At 47.0% G+C, this 25,308-nt stretch overlaps 7 protein-coding genes across 7 annotated transcripts; 1 reads left to right on the top strand and 6 right to left on the bottom strand.

The window, feature by feature from the left end:
• Positions 1-397: 397 nt before the first annotated feature.
• AO090005000052 (uncharacterized protein) lies at positions 398-943 on the bottom strand (the record flags this gene model as incomplete). The annotated part of the gene is made up of 1 exon (XM_023234289.1): positions 398-943. One exon carries the CDS (start codon positions 941-943, stop codon positions 398-400), a length of 546 nt encoding a protein of 181 aa, XP_023088790.1.
• A 360-nt stretch (positions 944-1,303) lies between these two features.
• Positions 1,304-6,438, bottom strand: AO090005000053 (uncharacterized protein; the record flags this gene model as incomplete). Its single annotated transcript, XM_023234288.1, has 4 exons — positions 1,304-1,369; positions 2,980-4,235; positions 4,330-5,015; positions 6,374-6,438. The coding sequence occupies 4 exons, from the start codon at positions 6,436-6,438 to the stop codon at positions 1,304-1,306; spliced, it is 2,073 nt and encodes a 690-aa protein (XP_023088791.1).
• Positions 6,439-9,426: 2,988 nt separating this feature from the next.
• AO090005000054 (MFS transporter) lies at positions 9,427-10,888 on the bottom strand (the record flags this gene model as incomplete). Its single annotated transcript, XM_023234287.1, has 2 exons — positions 9,427-10,453; positions 10,521-10,888. 2 exons carry the CDS (start codon positions 10,886-10,888, stop codon positions 9,427-9,429), a joined length of 1,395 nt encoding a protein of 464 aa, XP_023088792.1.
• A 955-nt stretch (positions 10,889-11,843) lies between these two features.
• AO090005000055 (uncharacterized protein) lies at positions 11,844-13,596 on the top strand (the record flags this gene model as incomplete). Its single annotated transcript, XM_023234286.1, has 7 exons — positions 11,844-12,001; positions 12,058-12,124; positions 12,182-12,594; positions 12,651-12,678; positions 12,739-13,016; positions 13,076-13,141; positions 13,185-13,596. 7 exons carry the CDS (start codon positions 11,844-11,846, stop codon positions 13,594-13,596), a joined length of 1,422 nt encoding a protein of 473 aa, XP_023088793.1.
• Positions 13,597-13,743: 147 nt separating this feature from the next.
• On the bottom strand, positions 13,744-14,364 carry AO090005000056 (uncharacterized protein; the record flags this gene model as incomplete). Its single annotated transcript, XM_001817126.1, has 1 exon — positions 13,744-14,364. One exon carries the CDS (start codon positions 14,362-14,364, stop codon positions 13,744-13,746), a length of 621 nt encoding a protein of 206 aa, XP_001817178.1.
• A 5,019-nt stretch (positions 14,365-19,383) lies between these two features.
• Positions 19,384-20,499, bottom strand: AO090005000057 (uncharacterized protein; the record flags this gene model as incomplete). Its single annotated transcript, XM_001817127.3, has 1 exon — positions 19,384-20,499. One exon carries the CDS (start codon positions 20,497-20,499, stop codon positions 19,384-19,386), a length of 1,116 nt encoding a protein of 371 aa, XP_001817179.1.
• Positions 20,500-23,638: 3,139 nt separating this feature from the next.
• Positions 23,639-24,043, bottom strand: AO090005000059 (uncharacterized protein; the record flags this gene model as incomplete). The annotated part of the gene is made up of 1 exon (XM_001817128.1): positions 23,639-24,043. One exon carries the CDS (start codon positions 24,041-24,043, stop codon positions 23,639-23,641), a length of 405 nt encoding a protein of 134 aa, XP_001817180.1.
• Between the last annotated feature and the right edge of the window lie 1,265 nt (positions 24,044-25,308).

Genomic DNA, 25,308 nt, shown 5'->3' with positions numbered 1-25,308 from the left:
ACACATTTATCTATCGATATTGGCGGCGCAGAGGGGAGATGATTACTCTAAAGATTTAGTTAATTCATCGTAATATATAGTGAGCAAATCAATAACGGATTATACGTATGTTCAAATCCTCTAACCTAGGGCCGGAGCATGGCACGCAACCTAAGTTATACTCACCGTAATTCGTGGGCTGCTGCGTGCTTTTTAACGGATGCTTTTTCGAGGGCATGCATCATGCCTAGTCTATGGATGTGAGATGGTTCATCAGTCACCTGCCATTGCCGCAGTGGAATCCGACTATATGTTAAGTGTTAAGAACATTCTTCTGCCCCTTTCTAGTCAACTTCCCATTGGCATCCCCCTTCACCTTAGAAGAAGAATTCCTTACACACAGGGTTAAGATGATGACTCAACCACTTCCTGTTCCAGCTAGAGCTTGTAGGTCTTCTAGCTTTGCTCGCGCACCCTCCCAGTTATCTGTCAGACCTTCTATGGCAGCCTCAAGTGTTCTCTTCTCTTCAAAGCGATTCTTACAAGTAGTGTCGCTCTTCTCTTTGCAAACAGTCTCAATGTAGGTATCAAAAGCTCTCCCAAGGATCCGTGCATCCCATCTGTCCCGGCGGATGATAGTATAATCATTTTCACCATTGTAATCTACCGGTATAGGCGGTTCCTCTTCGGTGATTGGGTCCACGTCGAGAAACATCTTGGGGTAGAAGAATGAAGCCCAGTTGGGGAGCACGCAGATCATCTCCCAGTCAATGACAGCAATGATGTCATGGCTGATTGGATCTAGGATTACATTGTTCTGATTGAGGTCGTGAAGATAGATTGTATGACATGTGTCGGGATCTGTCGGTGGAAAGAGGCGCACAACCAAATCATGAGCTGTCTGACAGACCTCTAGCATCTGAGGTGCTTCGTCCAGAAGATTCTCGTCGCAATCCGAGTCCATGTCGCTGGCATCCTCCGCTTATGCAATCTCAACCCCACTCTCGATCCAAGCTGTCTGCATTTGCACCTTTGCTGTGAGATACTGAAGAGAATTGGCGAATGGGCCACGGTCGGAATGAATGTAGAGTCGTCGTTTGGAAAAGAAGAATGGCAAAACCATCTGCCCGACTTCTACACCCTTTCCGAGGTAATTGGACATGGACTTGATCTGTTGAGAGTCCTGAACACTGCTGTTTATTTCTGCGCAGGTATTCGAGCCCTCAAAGTAGAGACTTCCAATTTGATCAAAGGGTAAGCTTCGTAGCTCCGCGGCGTATGCTGCTAATCGCTCAGAGATTTGGACTTTCACCTTTAACCTTTTTCAAAAGAGTCCATTCATAACTGAGGGCGTTATCTGATGTAGAGCTCCATGCCACCACTTCTGGAACTGGAATGCTAGTTTTCTGGCGTAGGAAAGCTAGTGTGGCAACTTCACTCTCTGATTTGAAGAACGGGTCAACCGGAAGGGTGACGCGGAAGAGGAATTTATCCTTTTGGTTTGAGACAACAATCTCATAGTTCTTGTTGAACGACCCTTGGGCAAAGAAATTAACAGTAATGGATGGCAGATCCCCCACTTGGGTATGCTGGGCGGACAATGCTGCCAAGGCAATGGAGGCTATGGTTGGTATGGCTGGTTCCGAGGGCCAGACTGGCGAGGATCCGGCGAACGTTGTGTGCCATTGTAGAGGAGTAGTAGACATTTCTCCCTCTCCTAAGATTGATACATTGAAAGGTCCACGTCTAACCTGATCTTAAAATGCTTCTTGCCCATAGCGATCGCGTATGAATGTATCTGTAATACAAGCTTGAAGTGAGAAAGGAATTTGAAGGCATCCGAGGCTTTGCTAGTGGCTTAATATAGACAACCGCACATATGAACCGCCACCCTGTAAGACAAATTGCTTCTACTCTCAAACACTAGCACACCAATAATAGGACCGTGTTAGTAGCATTGGAGTGGAAGGCACTTGTATACCATGTCATTCGTCATTTTACCGAAGTGTATTCGTGTTTTGGCCGTGCAACTACAGTCACTATCATGCAGTCAGACTTGCTGTCCAATAAACGCAGGCAAACACCTACAAGGTAGTCCATTATTATAGGCTGGGGTGCAAGGCTGTACAAAAGGTAGTGTCTGGCAAGTGAGGGGAAGGTAGAGAAGAGCTCTCGATGGACCAGCTGAGGATGCGAATAAACACCCGTCCGAGTAACTCCATCAGGAGTGTTCTAGCTTGGTGTCTTCTTTCCAGATTGGGTTTGCTACACATTCGACAGGTCCGTTCAGCAAATAGCGAATGCCACTAGGAGCTGCGAGAGGAAGAAAGATGCGGAAAACCCAAGTGCAAGGCTAAACAAGGCTTCACGCGCCTCTGATAAATACTGATCATCACTGATTCTGTGCTTTGACCTCTTTTTAACCAAACAATCTGGTGTAGCATCCTTGTTTCGTCTCGGAAGAGTCAATTTAAGCTCACGTAGCATACCATCTTCCGTAGGAACCTCGCCGCGCTCCTTGTCAGCGGCCTGTTTATTTTACGTTTATTTTCACTGGGATCTTTTAATTCATTTCCCTGGGGCTTAGCTGCGTCGTGTATTGTCTTCCAAATAGATTTTAATGTCATAGGAGAGTCAACTTGTACCGAATAATATGACACTGCAATGAAATGTGACTCTCACGATCAACCCCGGATACTAAACTGAAGCGAGCAACATTTTGAGATAATCGATAATTCCTCTGGCTCTGTTAGATGAAGTAAAGATTTCGGCCTTATTCGGCCTTATTCTACAAGCATTGGCCACGTAATACAAGTCAATATGCGTCCTGCAAGTGCTCGGAGCAACGAGTTGTTCATCGTGTCGGCGCGACAGTCGTACTTATGCCCTCTAGTGCCAGCAACGCAACCACTTCCTGGATGCGTCCTACAATTCTATCCCGGTATATCTGGTGAGCCGCACGTATTAGTATAGATTTACCAGAGGCTCAGAAATACTTACTTCAGCGGCAGACAGATTACCCGCGGCAATGCTCTCCTGCAGTGCAGGAAATGCGCTTGATTGGAAGTAATATGGCACTCGGGGGATAATCAGATGGCGATCTGAACTAGATTGAGGGTGAGGGTCGGCAAAGATTCGCTCAATCTTGATGTACTTTTGGTTGACTTCTCTGGCCTTTGAGAGAAGCTTGGGTTCATCTGGCTGGGCCAATATCTGGCTAATCAGATTGTCGGCATACGTATCAAATGCCAGCGTTGCCTGGTGCAAGTCGTTGATGGCATTCTCCATGGAGGAGATATGTAGGCCTGGCATGTCGACTGATTCCAGGGAGCCTTGTAGGAGAACGGCGTATTCGTTGGTCGTCACGGGTATTAACACGTCGTTGGCAAGCGCAAAGACCGCAAGGGACCATATTTTAGTGGTAGTCAGGTGGTATTCACGGTTTGGATCCCCATAGCAATCCATCCACTCGTCCGTGTCGTAGAGAGAATGATAAGGGAATGGAGGATCTCCTTCCCCTGCTGAAAATCCAAAGTCCACAGATGACAAGAGTTCTGTTCCCAGAAGGACTGACGCGTCTCCACCCGTTCCTATTGACACTTCCCCATCCCACACATCGAGCATTGTCTGATTGTTTGCATTTGTGTTGGGATCTAACACCAGGCCTGTGCCATAACGCATAGCCCGCCCAAGAAGAGGGCTTCCCTGCACATGGAACTTGCTACCTGCACCGGCAGAAACCACATTCAGGTACGCAAAAGCACTAGTGTTCAGCCACTGGTTCTGCTCCCACCAGTCTTGTGTGCCTGGCAAACTGAACTCTACTCCCTCGAAGCTGGCTAGTATTATTGTTCTAGAAGGTGTCCACCCTTGAGCCAACGCTGTGCCAAAACTCCTGGCTACTTCATTCAAAGCAGAAGACCCACTAGAACCATCACCAGCCCCAGGACTCCAGGAATCGCGATGGGTTCCCAGCATAATGACCTCATCTGGGAATGTGCTACCAGGAATGGTGCCGATGACATGGTGCACCTGTCCATCCGGAAAGATGGGCTTGTTGCATAAATTTAGCACGATGTTATTAGGGGACGGACCAACATTATAGTGAACGTCTTTGTAATTCAATCCCCCGCCCTGCCATCGTTCACCAAATTCTGTGGCAGAAGGACCATAGCCGTTCAAAGCCCGAAGAATTGGAATAGCATCAGCAAAGGCTATAGGCATGGCCGGAATGGCGAATGTGGAACCTGATTGAACTTTCGAATTAGTCTTTTGAGCCTGGCACTAAGGAGGCGAGTTGGAAGAAGAACTACATGCCTGCAAAGCTCATAACTCCACGCTCGATCATACTGGGTGGACGAGCTGGCCCATCCGGAAATGCTTCATATCCATTGGCTTCAGTGAATTCACCATCCAGCTGGGGATCAGTGTACACAATCAGACCAGCGAGACCATACTCCGCTGCAACCTGCATCTGCTCTTGACGATGAACTCCCATATGCAATTTTCGTAAAAGAGACGACCCAAAAACTGTCTTAACGACCGCAATTCTGCCTCGGACGGTGACATTCGCATTCAGCAGATCGTCGTAGTCCTCTCGTAGTCCAAAATTAGCGAAAACATACTGAGCCGTGACATTACCAACACCTGCCCACGCGAAGAAGCTCGGAATGAATGGTTTCTGGCCCGGGCCTGCTCCTGGTGCAGTATCCTCGATGCGGCGCGCCTCTTGGACCAAGGGATCCTTAAGGTTGAGATCGAGTAATGCAACGCGGTGGTCGCCGGGATAGGTCAGGTTCGCTTCATGGGTAGTGAGGTTCGCCTGTATGCCAAACCCTTCCCACAGATCTTTGGTCCACTGACCCTGTTCAAGCCCTTGGCCTGAAAGATGTGATCCGTTTGTGTAATAATGGGACCACTCCCGTATCTTCTCTGCTTGAGGAACACTAAGGAGAATATCCTGCACTGCGTCCTGCGAAAGCGCCACTGTTGGCGATAGCGCGCAGAGCAGGGTAGCTAGGTGTTTGAGGGGCATCCTCAATATAACACTTGGTCGGTACCCACGAAACTATGCAAGTTATTGTAGCCCTAGTTATATTCGTGGATTTATATGAAGCAACCACACAAGTAACCTGGAATATACGCGTAGATTGAAGGGCGGGCTTGGATGACACACGTATATATACCTCAAACAGGCTTTCTGCCGTTGAAGGTTCTGCCAACGGACAAGGGAATTAGGGATGAACTACATGACAGTACAGATTTAGGGAACACGATGTTTAAGACGGAATACCGGTGGGTCCTTCAGAGGATACACGAATTTCGTTGAAGGGGGATCGCTGTTTGCTGCAGCCAAGAACAACCCCTTGCACATATCGGTGTTGAGAAGAGTTTTGTATAGCACCCACACTAATCACACCCTCCTGGCGCCCGCTTTTATGTCGTAACCGAATAATATAAACTGAAAGGACATTCAAGAATTTGGCTTCTGGCCTGGTTTCTCACGCTACTCGTAACACGACGGTGAGTAAATGTATAGAGCAGCCGCCTTCATGACTTCATATTCCCTCATGAGGGCCTCTATAATGCTACAAAAAGGGTCCGACCCGCCGAAGACATTATATGTGACACCTCATCCTTCTCACCTGCAGTAGTAGATATAATAAGTCTACATAGTATATGCTAGCTGTTACTTATTATAGTCTGGCTCCTCTTCATCTTCAATATGGCTGGCTGTCTTCTGCCACGCGCTATACCAGGTCGAGTAATCAGGCTTAGTCATCAAGGAAGAGGCCGAGGCGTCTTTTTCGTATCTTGTGGGATCGAATTCTAGTTGCCTCGGGGTCTTGAGTTTGACGGAGTAATCCGGACAACCTCGCCTATCTACAAAGTATTACCCTCTATTCATCTGTACAGAGAAACGATAGCTTGGGAAGGATGGTTGAGTCAGGTGCACACCCGACGGGAAATCAGTCGTCACCAAATCCGTCAACGCCTGTTCTGCGCCGTGCCCGAGTCGCTTGTAAGGCTTGTAACGCCAGGAGAGTGAAATGTGACGCGGCGGATGGGCAGCCCTGTTGGCATTGTCGCACTCGGCAAACTCCGTGTGAATTGAATGAATCGAGACGAGGCAAGTATGTTGGTCTGGAGTTGTCTGTAGCTATTTCCCCTTAGGGTTACTAACACCATGCAAGGTACGCTCGGAAGCGGCACGGCCGAGTTCGGGATGCATATGGCTCCGGACGGTCGCAGAAAACCAGGGATCCATCAGCCGGTAGACTGGCCCAGGCTACTCCGGTAGTGGTGGCTTCTGATATCAACTCGGGCCAGGCCGATAGCATCCACAGAACAACCGCCTTAGGGGGGAATGATCGGGAGGATGGCATCAACATACCTCCCGCGAGAATAGAGGACATTAACGCTAGAGAGGGCCCCCAGAGCGGTCAAGAACAGCCCCATCCCCGCTTACAGCAGGTAGGAGAGTCTGTGAGTTTATCGTATGTCGTTGAGGTTGTCTATAGTCCCAAAGATGGTTCAACCGAACCCTTGAAGGTGCATTATCCGATCCCGGCTTCGATTGCAGATCGACCAGGTGCGAACTATGCACCGCGCTTTGAAGAGCCGGTCTCCTTGCCGGAAGCTTTGACGATGCCCCCCCGCGACCTAGCTGACCAGCTAATACAAACATTTTTCGAGAGGCTCCACCCGGCTTATCCAGTGTTTGATCGACAAAAGTTCACCCGGCTATACCGCCAGGGCCAAGCCTCTCCACTCGTTCTGCAGACGATTTTCTTCCTGGGATTTACGGTTGGTAGCGAAGAACTAATTCACACAGCGGGTTTTAGTGACCGAGCCACCGCAAGGAAAACACACTACCTCCGAGCAAAAGCATTATATGATGCTGACTACGAGAATGATCGGATGAATCTTGTGGCTGTCCTTCTCCTCTTTGGGTTTTGGTGGGCTGGCCCTGAGGATCAAAAGGACACATGTCATTGGATTGGATGTGCGACAGCCCTGGCGCAGTCATTAGGAATGCACCGGCATGTCAAGTCCCTCCCCAGGTTGGAGTTTTGGCTAACTTTACCTTAGCGCTTCACAGTCTGCAATGAGTCAACCCATGAGGTCTTTGAGGAAACGAATTTGGTGGACAATATATGTATCTTACTACCAGTTGCAACTTTGATTGACCATGCTAACCCAGCTAGACGCGTGACCGACATACCTCTGCGGCATTCGGCAGACCTTGCCGCATACGGGATGAGGACTGCGATGTTGAGGCCCTCAATGAGGATGACTTCAATTTTGACAATGACTACGACCAGACCTTGATACCCGCCCAGACAGATTATCATGTCGCTTACGCTTTGGAGATGACAAGATTAGCTACAATACGTTAGTCGTCACCTACCTACTAGTTGCTACTCCCCCCTGCATACCGAATAGCTCACAAAACCGTTCAGTTGGCGATATCCTGATCGGGGAGTTCAGCCCTCGTCGTGATGCATTAGACAAATATGATACAGAAGGGCTGGCAACAAGACTCGCCGATTGGGAATCCCAGTTGCCAGATCAACTTCGAAAGACGACGCCAGATGGATCACTGGGTGCATCGTTCTGGGCATCCATGCTACAATTTAGCTACCAGTATGGAAGCAATAGCCCGCTCCCTGTCATAAACATACTGATCGTATTTAGAAACTGCCTCATTCTTCTATTCCGACCAAAGGCCATTGAGAATCTTTCCCCTTCCGAAGCCGAATGCGATGTTCGAGGACGCATGGCGGCTGACACTATCACCCGTCTCGCAGAGGATCTTCTTGGTGCCGGGATGATTAAATTAGGGCTAATCCACCTGTATGATCTTGACCTTTTCTTCCCTGCCCAACTTACCTTCTGTCCTAACCTTTTATAGAGTGCCGGCTCTATTCTCTGCACTCTCGGTCCACACAATCGTCATCTGCCGGAAAGACCCTATACGTCGACAATTGGCCGAGAACAAGTCACGACAATGCCTCCTAGCATTGAGTGAGTTGGCCGGTAGCTGGCCTGTGAAGATCTGGATTGCTAAAGCATTTTTGAACTTGTTGCGAAGGCTGACGGTGCAAGGCTCTGCCTCAATTATCAACGTGTCTTCCAGTATTGCAAACAATCGCAGCAACGCAGGGCAGTCAAGCTGGTCGAATTCATCGGGGTTACAACGTGCACATAGTCCTAAACAAATCGTACTGGATTCCTACCGGAATGAGCCGATGACCCGGGCCGGTCATATTAGCGGACCACAGCTTCGAGACCTTCATCCAGCTGGGGGTTTCACACAAGCTGCTGATCATTTTGTATATAATTCATTCTGGGCGAGCTACCTTGATAATACGTTCGACGTTGACCTACTTCTACAAAACGGGCTGGGGCCTACACTCACTGGGCCCTTCGATGGGTTGGATGCGGCTGAGGGTGCAACTCCTCTACATTATTAGACGATGCTTTCGCTATTTGTCTGTATGGTGTCCGTATGGAACCTACATGAGTCATATAATACATATACAATCGAAATCTTATGGAATCCTCATCGCGGTGTGAGAAATGGCATAGGTTAGACTGTCATGACTCAGAATCGAAAAGAATCTAGTTCAACTCTATTCCTCTAATTTGCCATTGGCCCACCATGGAGTAATGTCAAGATAATCTCCCAATAATGTAAACCTAGCGCGCAGGTGATTCTTTGAGATATTTTGCCTCGACCATGTGTAACACCTTCTACAACACGGATTGGTTCAGACAATTGAACTTCTTTCCAATATCCACCTTGAGTCCTTCTATTTTCGCACGATCTGGATGGACGCTTACTGGCATTGTTTCCCTATGGTTCTACGTCCACTGCTTGCTCCTTAGCATGATCACATATCGTATGATAAACATCGCTTATGAGCATAGGTTTAGTCCGGTAGGGCAAACTTGCTCTTTGCCCTCAGCGCCTTTCCGTATTTAAAGAATAGCCACGGGAATGGCATCATGGCAACGGTCAGAAACGCCAGAAGACTAGTTGCCCACTGATACCCGAGCTTGTCGTACATTTGGGTACCAAATAATGGAAACGCAGCTGTTGAATATATCATCAGCACACGATCATAATAGCTTTTGCATGCAGCGTTTACTGCAGCCGGGCGGACGTACCTGCGAATGTGCACCTAGCGAAGCCATTAGCTGCTAAAGCAGACGCCGCGTATTGTGGGTAAGCATCGACCTATGTTTATTCTTAGTATGTGGTGTCTTTGGCTGCGGAGGAATAATGAGCTCGACTGGATAGGAGCACGTGAACATACAAGGAATGTAAAAATGCCAGTGTATGCAAGCAACAACCTGCTCGGTGAGACTAGATTAGCACAAGAGTATCTTCAATATTTACGCGAAAGACCTCTCAGCATAATTGCGAGACATGATGAATACTTACCCTCCCCCGAATACAGCAGATCCTATGATGGGTACTATCCAATGAATCCGCGAGTAGGTAGTCCAACCAAACCAAAAAAGCCCAACAGGAATAAGAATGCCACCCACAATAGCCGGAGGGAGACGATATTCCGGCTCACTTCGTCCAGGTTCTTTCTTGTTATTGTTCAGCAGACGCTCACGAATGTTGGACCAGAGCGGAGTAGTAGCGGCAGCAATCATCATTCCGACGATGATCCCCACGAATGTCAGTCCGCCCTGCCAAAGGTTCATGTCATATGTTGTTCGAAATACCATGGGAAAGGTGCCGAAAAATAAGTATAGAATGCCCAGTAAAATGGCCGAGTAAATATCCAGACAGAGGCACATGGGTTCGAGAAAGAGAAGTTGGAATGGTCGCAGGAGTGAGACTATTATTATTTGCTTCCATGTCTTGGTGTTATTTTCCATCGGTGCTCTATACCGATCGTTTCCGGTTTCTTGACGAAGCGCTTTAGCCTTAGCACGTAATATGATGGGGTGGTATGTCTCTGGCGCGAAGAATATCATGCAGACAAGCAAGACAGCGGACCAGATAATCATGATATAGTAGGTCCACCTCCAATCTAAATGTGAATTAATAAAGCCACCTAGTACCGGGCCCAAAGAAGGTCCAATGAATGGCACTGATGAGACTAGCGCCATTGGTGCTTGGATCTGATTGCGTGAAAATACATCTCCAGCAGTTCCTCCTGCAACGGAAAGAAATGTGCCTCCAGTGAAGCCATTGAAGTACCGAGAAACGATAATTGTTTGGACATTCTTCGCCACAGCCGAGGGGATTGTCCAAATCAGGAACATCGACCATGCGACCAGATAGATTGGTCTGCGTCCGTAGTGCTCGCTCAAAGGGCCAGTCAGCAATGGTCCTGTCCCAATTCCTAAGACAAAGGACGACAGCCCGACGGTCGAGATCAGCGTGGACGTGTGAAACTCGGGATCCATCTGTGTATACGTAGTTGTGTAGATTGAGCTTGTGCAAGTCCTATATAAACCTGATTAGCAATCATTATGGGAAACTATGAATCTCGAGCAATGGAGGATAGACCTACACACATAAGGTTCCGGTACAGACAATCAAGACAATGACCCATTTCCTCACCGACGACATGCTTCGAGGGCACATCGGGTCTTGGTCGCCATCGAATGAGACCTCGTAAGGGCCATAGTCCGCTCTTGGAAGTGTTCCCTCCTCACGAGCATCCGGATACTCTCCACATTTGTCCTGCGAGAATCCCTCGCTTCCCCAACTGCTCCTGGAATTAGAGTGGTGATATGTGGCGCTTGCGGATGACGGCGGCGGGGATAGACTCGAGCATCCATGTCCTTGTCTCTCGAGTGTCAATTTGTGTTGGGCGTTGGCGTCAAGATTAGCGCCGGAAACTTTTACTTCATCGGCCAACTCAGTGATCGAATCCATCGTCACAGCAGAGTGCTTGACATAGAGTGAGGATATTGTCAATCGACTGATTCAGACCTTTCCAGCTTTTGTTTACCGTATATCCTCCGCCCAGAGTTGTTATTTACAAACATTATTTGAATATCAGACTCATCGGATGCGACACTAAGTAAAAGAACAAAGGATAAGCGAGTGAGAGGGCCTGAGCTCCATATGGGGTAGAGACAGCGCAAGTGACGGCGAAGAAGCCTCGGTGTTTGCCAGGAGATTTGGAGTAATGGAGTAGTAATAAAACGACCCCAACACTTCTCTCAATTAAAAAGCCGAGGATATCATACAATTACGTAACGATGCTAATTGTCCGTGGTTTCTGTTGGCCTGCGTGTGAGGTCGCGTAACACCGGTCAGTTCTACCAGAGTCACAGTCCTGGGAATAGCTTCATCCTAGTGAATCTCTTTCCGTCTTTATGTATGCGCTCAGTCAATGCCCTGCCCGCTGTTACTATTGAACGGACACATTTTATGCACCGAATAATTATGTCATCCTTACGTAAGGCATAAATTTCTATGCACGTCAATCAGAAGAAATGAGGTATTGACACAGGGACGACTGACGATCACCTATTATGTTGATTTCTATAAATCATTTGCGAAATAATACCTTTAGGACTCTTAGCATATTCTCGTTGATCCGCCAATCGCGACGGTAAAAGCCTAGTCCTCTTCCGTTCGATGCTTCGAATAACCTCGCCTAGGTTAAGATGGTCTCGCCCCACTTTTTATGGACTTTCGGATTAAACTGCACAGAAAGATCTCCGATTTGTCGCGGGAGGGCGCGCCAAGTCTGGGGCATATATGGTTGACTCGACCGACTGGAGACGATTGAACATGATAAAACGCCCTCCTTCGCCTCTGAGCCCTCTCGACGAAAGGGATAACGGATAACAGTGTAGTGGGTCACTTCAAACTAGTCAGTATGAGCTCAATTTGCCGAAAGGGACATATCGATGCAGCGATATATGAGCATCACTTGTCTAGGAGAGCCGCAGAGAACTTCAAATACCGAGATGTCTGGGGTCCACGAGAAAAGTCTATGGCAAATCCCTGGTCACCAGAAACCCCGATGGGACGTAGGTTACCTACTGGTAATTGTTTTGCTTTGTATAAGGAACTATAGACTGAGAGTGAAGCATCATACTTCGCTTGGCGGAAAATAGTCTCTTGCATGACGAGATGGGACAGTTTATAAAGGAGCAGGTTGATATTCCCACCTCATAGTCCTCTAACAGCATTTTCTCATTGTCGTGGACATAGATCAACGTCCTTCCTCTTAGTCACCTTACCTATAGCACAGGCCCTCGTGGATCGTGTCGTCTTCGACGTGCTGCAGCTGCTTTCTTGAACGAGGAGTTTCATTCTCTCCAAACAATTGCACAGGACAACATTTTTGTCACACCTGGCTTGGCCAGTGCCATTGACGCGTTAATATGGGCGATTTGCAACGACGGGGACGGCATTCTGGTTCCACAACCATATTATAACGGATTCGACTTCGATACCCTGAATCGGAGCAATGGTCGCGTGATCGGGGTTAAGTACGAAGGCATCGAGGGATTCTCCGAGTTAGACGACTTATTTCGTCCTGATGTGAACAAGCGGGCTCTCGAAGTCGCTCTTCGTGAAGCTAAAAAGAACGGCATAACTATCCGTGCTCTTCTTATCTCTAAGTGAGCTGCCCATACCAGAAAGGCAATTGACTATCTTCTAACGAAATCATCCTAAGCCCACACAACCCTCTAGGAAGATGCTATGTCCGTCCTCCGTACCTCCAGTCTGATCCATGAACTGTATGTACGCTAACCACTTCCCAGCCCCCCAAGACACTTCTAGAATTCGCCTCTTTCTGCGGTAAGAACCAACTTCATGTCATCTCTGATGAGATTTACGCGAAATCAGTCTTCCTTAATGCTGCCCTGTCGAGCCCGACTCCGTTCGTGTCTATTCTGGCTCTTGACATTCACAAGGTCATTGAGCTAAACCTTACCCATGTGCTGTATGGTGCAAGTAAAGACTTTTGCGCGAACGGATTGCGTCTAGGACTCGTGTGTACCAATAATGAGGGGTTAATTGGTGCCCTGTCAAGCATTAGGTACGTACTGAAATCTGTTCAACTCTCTCGAGTCTATTCCTAACTTATGCTATGTTTAGTATGTTTTCTTGGTCGCCCCATGTCCTCCAGGATGTTTGGGCGGCCATGCTAGAGGACAGGCAACAGTTGGAAAGATTCATGGTCAAGAAGGGCAAACTAATGGCGGAGAACTATCATATCGCAACGTCCTTCTTCTGGGAACGTGGTATTAGCTACTACGAGATGTAAGTATACTTCTACGTGTAATCGCCCGCATGGACTAATAGCGTCAACGAATGCTGGGCTGTTCATCTGGGTCGATCTACGACACCTACTTATACCTGAATCGTCTCGAGATCAGACAGGCTACAGGGAACTGAGAGTTACATCTCCCGACGCTAGCGTATATAAACAACGTGAGCAAAGGTTTGCAGATATATGTGCTCAAAATGGTCTTATGATCGCCCCTGGTAGCATATATGCGGCAGAAGAATTCGGGTGGTTCCGACTTACATTTACCGTGGGAAAGAATGCGTTAGAAGAAGGCCTGAAGCGTCTTGACAAGTCGTTGAAGGCAGCTGAGACGGATTTGCGAATTTAGAGAAAGGCTATTGCAATTGCACCATATAGGAAAAGGTTCAGTAACGCAATTCGAAAATGTACGTCAACGAGTGGATGTAACATGTTTATTTGCCGTCACTGTAACTCCCAAACCCATACCTAACTCTCGAAGCTATACATGTCTTCCTCAAGCCCAGAACTTCTGATAGCAGATAGACCTGACACCAACACACTCTTCCGGCATTGGCTCCTCTCCCGAGGCCACTTCACGAAAGACATACCGTTCCCCATGAAGTGTAGCCTTGACCCAATACTTCCGCTGCACCTGCTTCGACTTGTCAAACAGTGATACCAGCTTCCCCGCGACGCCACTCCTCTGGGGTAAAGGCGAGATCGTTTCCTGAACGATGAAATAGCATTCTTTGACATACGGCTCATTCTTCGGGTGCATCAAATACACAAGAGCCCTTCCCTCACAGGCACGTAACTCACGTATATATGTCCCTCGAAGTTCGATGACCGCGATGGGTTGGAAAAGTCCTTCCGGGCTCCACACCTCCAAGCGTTGCTCGCCCATTTTCAACAGGAAGGAGTAGAACGCGTAGAAATCTGTCCCTGGGTGCATGAAAGATAGATCTTTGTTGAGCAGGTCATCTAGTGTTTTGAGCATGGAGTCGTCGCATCCGCCTCTGTAATGCCAGTCTGGAAAGAAAAATAGGTCAAGGGTTTCGGCCACGGATTCCGCATATGACGGGGGATCAACCGTAGTTGGAGTGGGTGGCGGTCCCATTTCTGAGTGTTGCTCCATGTTTTCAATTGAAACTAAGAGTCTATAAAATCGGGAGGTATCTTGAGGTTAGATGAGGAGACAAAAATGTGCCTAGTATGACGCGGACTGGCAAAGACATGACTCGACTCATACATGATAGATAGAAGGCTATTTAAGATCTTATAACCAAACGGCATTGTCCTATGTAAAACAAACCTTTGTCTGATTCATATTTGTGATTCGAACCATTTGGTGCATAGTGCCGGTTATACGAGAACCGTGGCTATATGGTTTGAGCCTGGTACTTTCCAGTGAACTCTGATATTGCATGGACGTAACACTGTTTATTGCACCTGGGGCCAGACTATGGCAATCGTCCTATGTGGTAAGATAGCTAACTCCCTCCTACCAAATCTTTGTTTAGACAAAGGCACAATGGAGTTACAAGACATGAACCGTAACACAATGATACGCTCTTTTTCTTGCTTTATATGTGGTGTGGTATCTTACTTTTCATTGTCCAGACACACAGAAATACCGGCAACCTTCAGGTGGAGTACGGCCGAACACTGAAAATAACACAAGAGGCCCCTCCGTAATTCTTCCAAGCAGTAAAAGATTGCATGTACGGCCCGCAACCAAAGGGTATATTCATTGTCAAGCATGATGGCTTGTACCAATACTAAGCTATGAGGGCAAAATATGTAATTTCTATTTCTAGCATATTCGGTACAAGATTGCGATCTAATTGGTGAGGCCGATACTGTAGCGCGCCTGAGCGCTAAAGATATGTGAAATCAATTTCTACGGCTTGATTATTCAGTTAAATTGCAAATGGCTAGTACAAAAGAGCTTCTTCATGAGGACCATATAAAAGCTCTTCGGAATTCACAAATGGTTAGAAGAAAGCTAAAAGTATCCGGTCCCATAACATCCTGAAGTTTGGCATAAATGACTTGTTTCTTCCATCCAGAGACTTCATATATATTCAGGTGGACTGGGGGAAATTGTCTACTAGTCTATACAATATGCTATCATATACCTGTTACGGCAGTGTCAAGCGTTCTGACGCCAGTAAAGCCTATAGGTTGACCAAATTGGTGAGAAAAGAAAAGAGAGAGAAAAGAAAGAAAAGGTGCTACGAGACAACACTCCTGCACCTATAGCGCTGAAGGCCCTATTCTTCCTTGATTTCACTATGCCACTTGTATACAATGCGGGCCATCGCACAATCACCATATCTGTTAATAAGTACGACCCGCCGGGTGTGGTAGCGCTCGCCGTGGATCATTTCAAAGCCCCATACCTAAATACCGTTTGTTAACAATCTAAGGTGTTAAAGTCTTTCTCCTCGCCTACCTGTTCCATTGTCCACCCTAAATCTTCGCTGTGCGAGACAGTATGTAACCAACCTCCACGACTAGTTCCCACAGAGTTCGGCGGTGATTCCTCAAGTAGAAAGCCGTCCTCTAGCTCGCCCTCAGAAGAGATTACTCCCCTCAGGAAGTCGTATGCCCTTTCATCTATGCTTGGCGTGTCTAGCTCAAGCGCAGGTCGAACATGACCGTCCTCATCTTCGACGCCTCCGATGAGTCGGCTACGAACGCTAAGATTTCCGAAAACGTGATCCTTATGGACGTAAGGGTTCCAGTCGAGTGTTCGCTTTTCGGCTGTACCGTTGAATCCGCCGGTCACCGTATGTACAACGTCAATATGCAACGCTAGCGGTGAGTTATCGGGTCCGATGCTGGCGTATTCGGTGATTGTGAATGTGATTGTTATGTGTCGGAAAGCGCGACGGATAAGCCAGTTTAGGCGTTGCTGCAAGCCGTCTTAGGTGAGCTGATGTTCCTTAATTTCATGTTGAGCGATAGATGATTGAAGTAAAACCATACCAGCTTCATCATGGGTTCAACATTTGTTGAAAGACTTTTCTCCTATAACAGCCATCTATTCAGTCTGGGGCCGTAGCAAAGGCCGAAGAGCACGAACCATAACCCAATTTCCTGTCAGGTTCAAGAGCGGAAGAGGTTTTGAAGTAGTCATGATCAACTTTCAGGGATCGTGTAGACAGGAGAACGCTTGGTGACCAGATGTTACTCGACGAGAAATTAAAAACATGCCAAATTTGGAATGTATGGGGGAAGAGATATATTTGTGGTGAAGCTCTAAGAGTCGACACGTTTAACAGATGTGTGCCATCTTGGTCTTCTACACACTGGGTGAATGTTGTGTCTGTCACGCAATAGTCGTGAATCTAGAAATGGCGAAGTGGAATTTCGGCGCAAGAAGGGTTGCAGAATGACCGACCCTCTTTTTCTTGTGTCCATAATTAGGTGTTTCGGTCGTCCATTCCTCCTTTTTATTTTCCTGGTGCACCGGTATGTCGATCTTTCACAGCTCTTGGGCTATATTGATTGATTTTCTGCAAGGGGTGCTGAGAACTATACCCGGAGACTCCACTGTCTCCATGCGATGAATAACATGGCATTCTCATAACGTAATCCACGGGCGAGCGGCCATCCCGGGCGAGCGGCCACCACACCAGAACTCTACGCACCTCCTAGAAATGAAGCTATTCAAAACACCGAAAAATGTGCATTTCTATAAAAAATTTAAATAGTCTGACGATTAGGACACTGAGTAATTTTATGTCCTAGTATATTACAGCCAGAACACCTTGGTGGAGCACGTACACGCTGGCTTTCTACCGGAGCGCCTATATCTACTGAGGCAGTAGTTATAGGCTCTACAGTAGAATTTCTGCCTTGTATAAGCTCCTGAGCTTCCTGAACTGAAGCGCCTGATTCTATAGGCAGCTGTCTAGTAGAGCGCTTTTTCTTTTTAAGCATTCTTTCATGCGCGGCGCGTAGTTCTCTGGCTTCCTGCTTTGCAATAGTAGCTTCATTTAAAGCTCGTTCATAGCCTTTGAAAAGCTGCTTTATCACAATCTTAGTAGGCGAATCAGGGCTCTTTGTACGAGCTCTAAGCAGCTTCTTCAGTGTAGTTTCCTGTTTTTGTAGTTGCTTTAGATTATGAGGCGTTTTAGGCACTGAATTAGTAGACCTACTACTAGGTCTACTACCTGGAGGTGTTGCTTCTAGCTGAATATTCAGCTGAGATAATACACGCTCAGGATTGAAAGGAATAAGACCAGTAGCTGAGAAACCGCTGCAGATATTACTAGTAGTATATATCTGAGCTCTCGCCTGAGGAAAGGCTTCAAGAAAGTCAAGTTTATCGATGTGGTTGAAGCCTAATCTCATCTTATTCTCAACCAGCTGTCCGTACGCGCGTTTTAGGGGGCCAAAGCAGCCTACATCAAGCGGCTGAAGTAGGTGAGATGAGTGCGCAGGCATACAGAGTGGTATAATATCGTTTTGACTGCATATATCGTCGAACTGAGGTGTCAAATGACTACCGTGACCATCGAGTATTAAAAGCCGATATCGACCAACCGTACGGCCAGCAGTAAAAGGTATAAATAGCTGCTGCAGCCAACGTAGACCTATCTCATCGGTAGTCCAGCCATTTGCACTCGTTTCTATACGCCAGTCTGATGGTAGACCCATCTCGTACCAGCCCTCAATATGGACTTTGCCTTTGAAGATAAGGCAAGGTGGAAGAGGCCCCCTAGAGCTAATACACTCAATAGAAGTGACCCATTCCCGGTTCCCTGGCTGTAGAAGAAAAGGTCTACCAGCTAACTCAGCTCGAGTAACTACTTTAGCAGTAGATATCAAGCCCATTGCAAAGCCAGTTTCATCAAAGTTGTAGATATCGTCCGGTTGAATGCCATACTGCATTATAGTGATTTGTACGCGCTCAAACCACTCACGTAAAAGCTTAGGATCCTCGCATTTAGCGCGCTGATAGTTATAGCGGCGAGAAAATTGAGTTTTTAACTCCTCACGGCGTTTAATAAAAGTATATACCCAGTTTTCACCAACAGTAGTAGGAGTATCACTAAAACCACGCTTTAAAAGTAAGATATTGGCCATTTCTCGTACATGAGCAGGTCGAGGAGGTGCTCCACGCTGATCTAGCGATAGAATCCAGTGTACCAGCGAATTCTCCTCATTTTGAGTCAATTTATGGCCATTGGCGCGCGTTTCGGCTCGAAAAGTATGGCCATTCAGGCGTCTCCGAAGGGTAGTACGTGGAATATTATAGATACGTGCTGCTTCAGCTATAGTGCGAATTTCTTGTTTTTTAATAGCTGAAATTGCTAGTAGAATTCTACCTTCTTGTTCAATAGAATCTTTTAGCTTTCTGGCTGCTTTTGGTGGCATAGTTGGTGGTTGAAATATATAGATTCTTCAAGCGTGGTTGAAATTGGTTGACGTGGCCGCTCGCCCGGGATGGCCGCTCGCCCGTGGATTACGTTACTGATCATATGCATGAAAGTTCGCATGCAGTGTGGCTATGGCGAAGTGTCTCTGCTGCATACAATGGAATTCGACGGTCGCTGGCAGATTTCTTGGAAGCTCGTTTATCGCTCTTGTCTACCACGGTACAAATCCGTTGTCTGGTTGACCTTTTTCTGCGCAATCACTGTGGAGAACGTGCTTTTCACGGTGCCTCTTGGCTGAGAACTTGCTACTGTGTGTCCGTTGTTTTTCGGGGGGGTTGGGAATTGTTTCCTGTCGTGATTGCTTCTTCGACTCGTGCTAAAAAGGTCAGATAGTCTCCTAAATATTAGGCAGTTCGTGAAAATATCTGATTAGGTGGCGCTGATACCTCGATGAAATCTGGTGCTGGGATGATCCAACATCGAATTCGTGTGTTTGTAGAAGTTGGTTGTTTCATGGCCTAAAAACTGGAGGACAGCAACAACAATAAAAATTGAACATTACGACGGATCACATGTCCTCAAGGCACATGATGGAAGCATGCCCTTGCTTGCATTACATTCATATTGACAGTATACTGACAGCAGACAATGGGAAGAAAATGAAATGCAGTTGTTGCCATACAAATGTACTATACATATTCAGCGTGACAAAAGAAGGGCCCCAACAATGCCAGTTAGCCCGGATCGTGCATCAAATCGAGCAATCACTGCCCAATACCCTTCGTTCTGGCTTTTATCTCGTCCATTTTCCCATGCAGCTCACCAACTTTGCTATTCAACTCAGTTATTCTTTCACTAGTGGTGATGTCTGCCTCAGTCGCTTCCGACTCCAACTCCCGAACCTCTCCTTCCAACTTGCGCGCTTCGCCACGAATCTGAAAGTATAGCCGATACTCGTTAGGGTCGAAACAAATTCCATATCCTTCGCAATAACAGGTCGTCTCAACCGGGCAGAACTCTGCCTGCCCCGTAAATAGCCAATGCCAAATATATTCCCAAACTCTCCCAGACAATCGATCATCGAGTTCAGTTGCAAGAAGCCACTCTCGGAATTCAAGGTAGCGCTCCGGAGGGATCTTTCGAATTTGATCTGCGCTGACAGCGAACTGTCCACAGCAGGGTTGTGAAAGAACTGACGGAACCGGGCTACCGGGGAACAGCTGACCCCATGCCATACCGATCACAGCAGCTTCGGGGACGTTGAGAATATCATCAGAGTCCTTTCCGATATATGGATGAATATGGTCAGGGCATCCCGGTTCAAGATGACACCGAAGATTCATGTAGCCATTGTCCAGTATATATTGACTTCTTAAGCGGCGGACCATTTTAGCTGAATCGAAATCGAGAAAGTCGTTATTATGCCAGGTAATCTGGTGAGCATGCATAAATATTGAAATATCGCTGAGGCTGTGATAGTGATCGATTATATAAGTTAAATAGACCATAACTTCATGGCCCTTATTTAAAGGAACTGTAAAAGGTGCACTAGTATTATTGCTGTCCACCACGTAGACCGCACTCGTAAGGTAAGGGTCATCCTGGGGAAGCCTGTCGACCCATACGGTATCTTCTTCTTGAAGTTTAGCAATCACAAGTGTGCGCGTCGCATTTCTCACGACTTGTGTTCCTGCTGGATGGTATGTCGTGTTTTCTTCCAGGACATCTTCTGGCTCCAGACTGTTGGGCTCTTGCGTCGGATCGCTGTTGGTGGGTAAAAGTGCAGGGCCGTTCTGTCCGGACAGATACAAGAAGTACGTGATTATGAGTAGAATAAGAGCAGGAATGCCAAGCCAAAGGGCCCGCCTGCGCTGCTGCATACTGGTGGTCTGTTGTTTTAATGTTAAAAGGGAGCGGCTGATTATAAGAAAGAGAGCAGTTGTTCTTTGTCAAACTTGTCTTCCGCGGCCTGGTCGGAAATGGGGCCAGACATTGTAATTTGCCAGCCCGCATGTCCGCGTCCGTTCAGACAGAGTGAGACGCGTTCTTAAGATGAATGGCCCTTGAGACATCCCTGTGTCCCACTTCGAATGCGACGGTGTATGCAGAGTCCCTACGCCGCTGGCACATAGCCAATTGGACCCTCGTGGACCCTGACCCAGCACTATACACTAGTGAGCCTTGGCGGCGCTTAGGGTTAGTGGTTATCAGATCCCTGTTCAAAAAGACATGGGAGACCGAACATAATAAGAAAATCTTAAAGTGTGAATTACCTTAAGGACCGATTAATATCCTTTTGTCGCGCTCTTGACCCATCATCTTACGGAGTCATTTTGTCTCTTACATCTACGGCCAGACACTGGCTGGTGATAAGGGAACAAGGATATCACTAGTTGTTCGGTGGCCTCCCTTCTTGGCTTGTGTTTCCGCGACGACATGTTACATCTCAAGTGCTGAGACGGCTCCTAATGACCGACCTTGCCAACATGTATCATACAATTATTTTCAAATCCAATATTTTCCTCTCAACCTGGTAGATTTGGGTCTTCTTTTACGTCAAGGCTACGAAAGTCAGGAATTATTACAGTTTTCAGAAACCTTATAGCTTAATCGAACCAGTGTAGGTGCCTGTGTCCTGCATGGGGAAGACAGACGCTAAGATATATTTCCTTTAGTTCAAGTCCATGTAAAAAGGATTGACTCGTTGCAGTCAGCCTCCTGCTCTTATTAGACGCCCCTCGACTTATCAGGGGCCGATTACAAGAGGTTTGACCTATTGATAAGCTGATTAGACAAATTTTCCATTGACACCACTAGAGTAAAATTCAATTCCATTGTGGCCAGCGGCAAATCTACCCGAATTAGTGATCTTTCCCCGATACATCTATCACTGTAATAGACGAAAATTATACCAGATACCAAGTACTGAGTCCCTCGTATGACGTCGCCAATTAGCTCGCTCGTATTAGAAATAGTAGTTCGAGGCTGGTATGGGAATCTGATTTTAGGCCTTCAGTCCAATGACTTTAAGAAACCCAGATTGGGATAATCCTGGTTTGTCATCCGTGTCTCCATGGAATATTAGGACATGGGCAATCCATCGTAGCATCTGTGTTATAACTAAACATTTCCCCACGACTTCAAGTTAGTAAATCTGCAAACGTTCCCGCAGAGTATAGGCCTATATGTCAGTAGAAGATAAGGTAGGGCACACAGAGTCCTTAACCAACTTCTCTTTCAATCTATATATCCTCAATGTTTGAAGTATGGCAGTGTATCCTACTGTCCAGAAGCCACATAAAGAGACATCGTCATTCCTTCGTCTTGTTGTCTCAACAGCACTCGGCACAGAAAGCCTCAGCGGTTCAATATCAAACTATATCTCAGTATTAACTATCATCCGCGACGTTCAGAACTGCAAGTCGACTCAGAGCCCCATTACTATTATCTTTAATGGCCAGGAAGGATCTGGGAGGAGTAGTTATTGTGATAGATCTTTGCTTTTTGCTTATATTGAGGAGATGGGCTAGCATCGTGAGCATGTGCCTGCAGTCCTATAGAGCAGTATCTAAATAAAACTTGTCACTCGTTTGTCGCATGAAAGGGCTATTCTATGTCAGAGTGTTGCCAAAGTGACTACGTTCCTTAGAGGTCAGATAACAGAGTTTATACGAAGACGTATGGTTATGGTATCTCCACAAAGCACGCGCCAACTATGCTGACTGGGCCATCTACTGCTCATTCCCTTGACGTGGACGTATATGGATGACAAGAGTGACTCAAGTTGTCCGGGACAATAACCCAGCGTAACCAAGTGTGCATGTTTTCCCTACCCCCAGCTTGTTCTTTTAGCCACTCGAGGAGTTTGCCTACCCGTCGCGACTGCTCGTCCATCGACCGCAGTATGCGGTCACAGAAGTCCTCAATTTCGTAGTTCATTACCGCTTGGATCAGTTCTAGGATTGCAGGATCAAGAGAACCCGACGGGGTATGAGTTTTTGCAAGCTCGTAGAACACGACCACATGGAGGAGGACGGAAACCAATCGTTGCTCTTCGAACCATGTCGGCGGACCTAAAAGCACTCCTGTCGGCTGCTTTGAGGCCGGCCCCACCACCGGTCTGGTATTGAAATATCCTATAGCAAGCGTATGTAAGCGCGATCGTGAAGACGGCCCCCTATATGCCAAGCAGCGAGCAACAGAAGGGTGAAAACATGCATGCACAGGACGTTGTATTCGGGTCATCAGAGCAAGAAGTTGACAGAGAATGCCCGGCGGTGTTGATTCCGGTAAGATCCGTTCTCTGGTCTTAGACACCGGCAAGGGTGATTCCAGGTCTGGAAATCCTATGCAGTTTCCATATGATTGAAGCAGAGACTCGAACTCTGAATCCACCACTGTGGCCTGGAAGCTCTGTCGCGATCGTAACTGTTGTGTCCAATTGGCGATTAAGACTTTTATAGAATGCAGAACTTCCGGCAGCAAGCCCCGTTTCAGGATTGGTTTGGTGATAATTGTGTCAACAATTACTCTGAAGAGAACATCGTTCTCGTGGAGGAATGCTGCTATCGCAGGAGATGCATTGTGGAGGCTATACAGCGTAGGCAGATCGGGGATACTGCATAGTATCTCCCGGAGGACGAACCATGGAAGTCGGCTAAATGGGTCCATTGCCGGGTTCAAGTTCTAATCCAAAGTGATGACCGGCAAGGATTCCATCTAGAGGTTTGTCTAAATCATGCCAAAAGCGAAGTTCCCACCCCGCAGTGTTTGTTTTGGGCACACCGCCTCTGTGGGGTCAACATTGGCCTATGGAGTCAATTAATCCGGGTCGGGTTCTGATGGAAGTGTGATACTACAACTTGTACTCTACTGGCAAAACTATCCGTGTACACAATATTTTATTATACCAAGACAAACCTTGCTATAATTCCAAAACTGACGAGTATGAATCCAAACAAAACACAACTGAGTACCAAGCCATAAACACTCCCCTCCAATCACAACTAATCATGCCCTTCAAACAACCCCAGAAACCCGCGTGACCGGAACCGTAAAGCTCTTCTGGGTGTCGGTGATATTGGCATCGCCGTGGGCAGTATATCTCGCCTCTCCTTCCATCCAAGTATGTTGTATGTGCAGACTGAACATCGTGGCCGCCCCAGGCACCGCCTGCAGTTTGGCCTCGGTGCCTTTGCCCTGGCACGGGGTATAGTCTTCCTCGGCAGGAACGCCGGAGCAGGAGGTTTTGAACTTGGAAGGCCCGGTGGCAGTGCTCACGATGTTGAAGTTGTAGTTGCAGTCTTCTGAGCCGCAGGTGATGGCGAAGTCGGATGCCTTCCATTCGATTGTATTCTTGAGAGTGTCGGCAAGGGTCAATCCGAGAAGGGAGAGACCGACGGCGAGGGTAGCTTGGAGATGCATGATGGAGAGTAAATATGTTGTCGATGGGTGATTATAAACAGGGCAGCGAGAGTATATGATAGCGATAGAGAATGAGGTAGAGCAACGATATTGGTGGATTGGATGAATGAATTGAAGTATACAGAGCAAGTACGACGAAAATGCGACGAATGCAAGGCCATTAAATATTCCAACATGGTGTCAGCACAAGGGTCTCAATGCAACATAGTAGTACTCTGAAACACCTGGAGTAAGTATTCAAAACAGTGAGATGAAGTTTGTTCGAGGGTGGAGCAGATCTATTTTGTGGGCGATTAGACTTTATAGACGGTCCAATTTTGTGGATGGACCCGCCCTACGCTGATAGACCTGACAGGAGAGCAACCAGGTTACATTCATAGCTCATTGAATGAATATTGTTTGATTCTTAGTCCTGGGTTTCCATATTTAGTTCATTCTGGTTTCATCATCCAAATAAGGTGGGCCGGACCTTTGCTACATGGAGAATACATCAGGGATATACTTGACTAATGGGAACCGAATATGAGCATCGCTTGGGTTATATTTTCCCAGACATTCAATTGACGTGAATGCGATTCTTTGAAACTATCTCTTGTACATTCATATTTACCGCTGTAGACAACGGCGTATACCCGACCTTCAGGGCAATAGACGAGTGAGCCGTAATTGTAAAGCGTTAAACTCATATCCAACACATGATAACTAGCTATTGACGCATCAGTGCATACGTTAAACTATCCCTCAACTCGATATGTATTACCTATCTATGAGAAGGCAGGACTGGTCTAACATCACACTTACTAAATGTAACTAGCATGTCGATTAGGCAAAAATGGAGTCAACCAATAACCCAATCACATCTACCCAGTGGAGTAATGTGAGCCATAGAATACTTTCAAAACCTAGACCATGGTATGGAGATCAAATAGATTTAGTAATAAACTACTAATGTGGAACATCGATTCACAGAAATTAGAATCCAATGTGGAATATACTTCACGAAGGACTCATTTAGGGGCATGTTCGAAACACAGCCATGCTAAATATAGCATTTGTCATAGTCACAAGGGGATTGTTACATATGGCTCTATGCTGGCCTATACCTTGGATAGAAATGCGAGCGAACAACAACATAAACCTCATGTAGAGCACTTAGAGCCGCTTCTAAGTGTCGTCTACCGCAGTGGGTCTGGGCGTACGACAATAGGGAATAGATTATTTCTACCAATTCTGTTAGGAGATTAGCTTTACCTGGTTCTGTGAGC

This window comes from Aspergillus oryzae, chromosome 1 (assembly GCF_000184455.2).
Source record: "Aspergillus oryzae RIB40 DNA, chromosome 1".
NCBI lineage: Eukaryota > Fungi > Ascomycota > Eurotiomycetes > Eurotiales > Aspergillaceae > Aspergillus > Aspergillus oryzae.
This window is presented reverse-complemented; position numbering and strand designations above follow the sequence as displayed.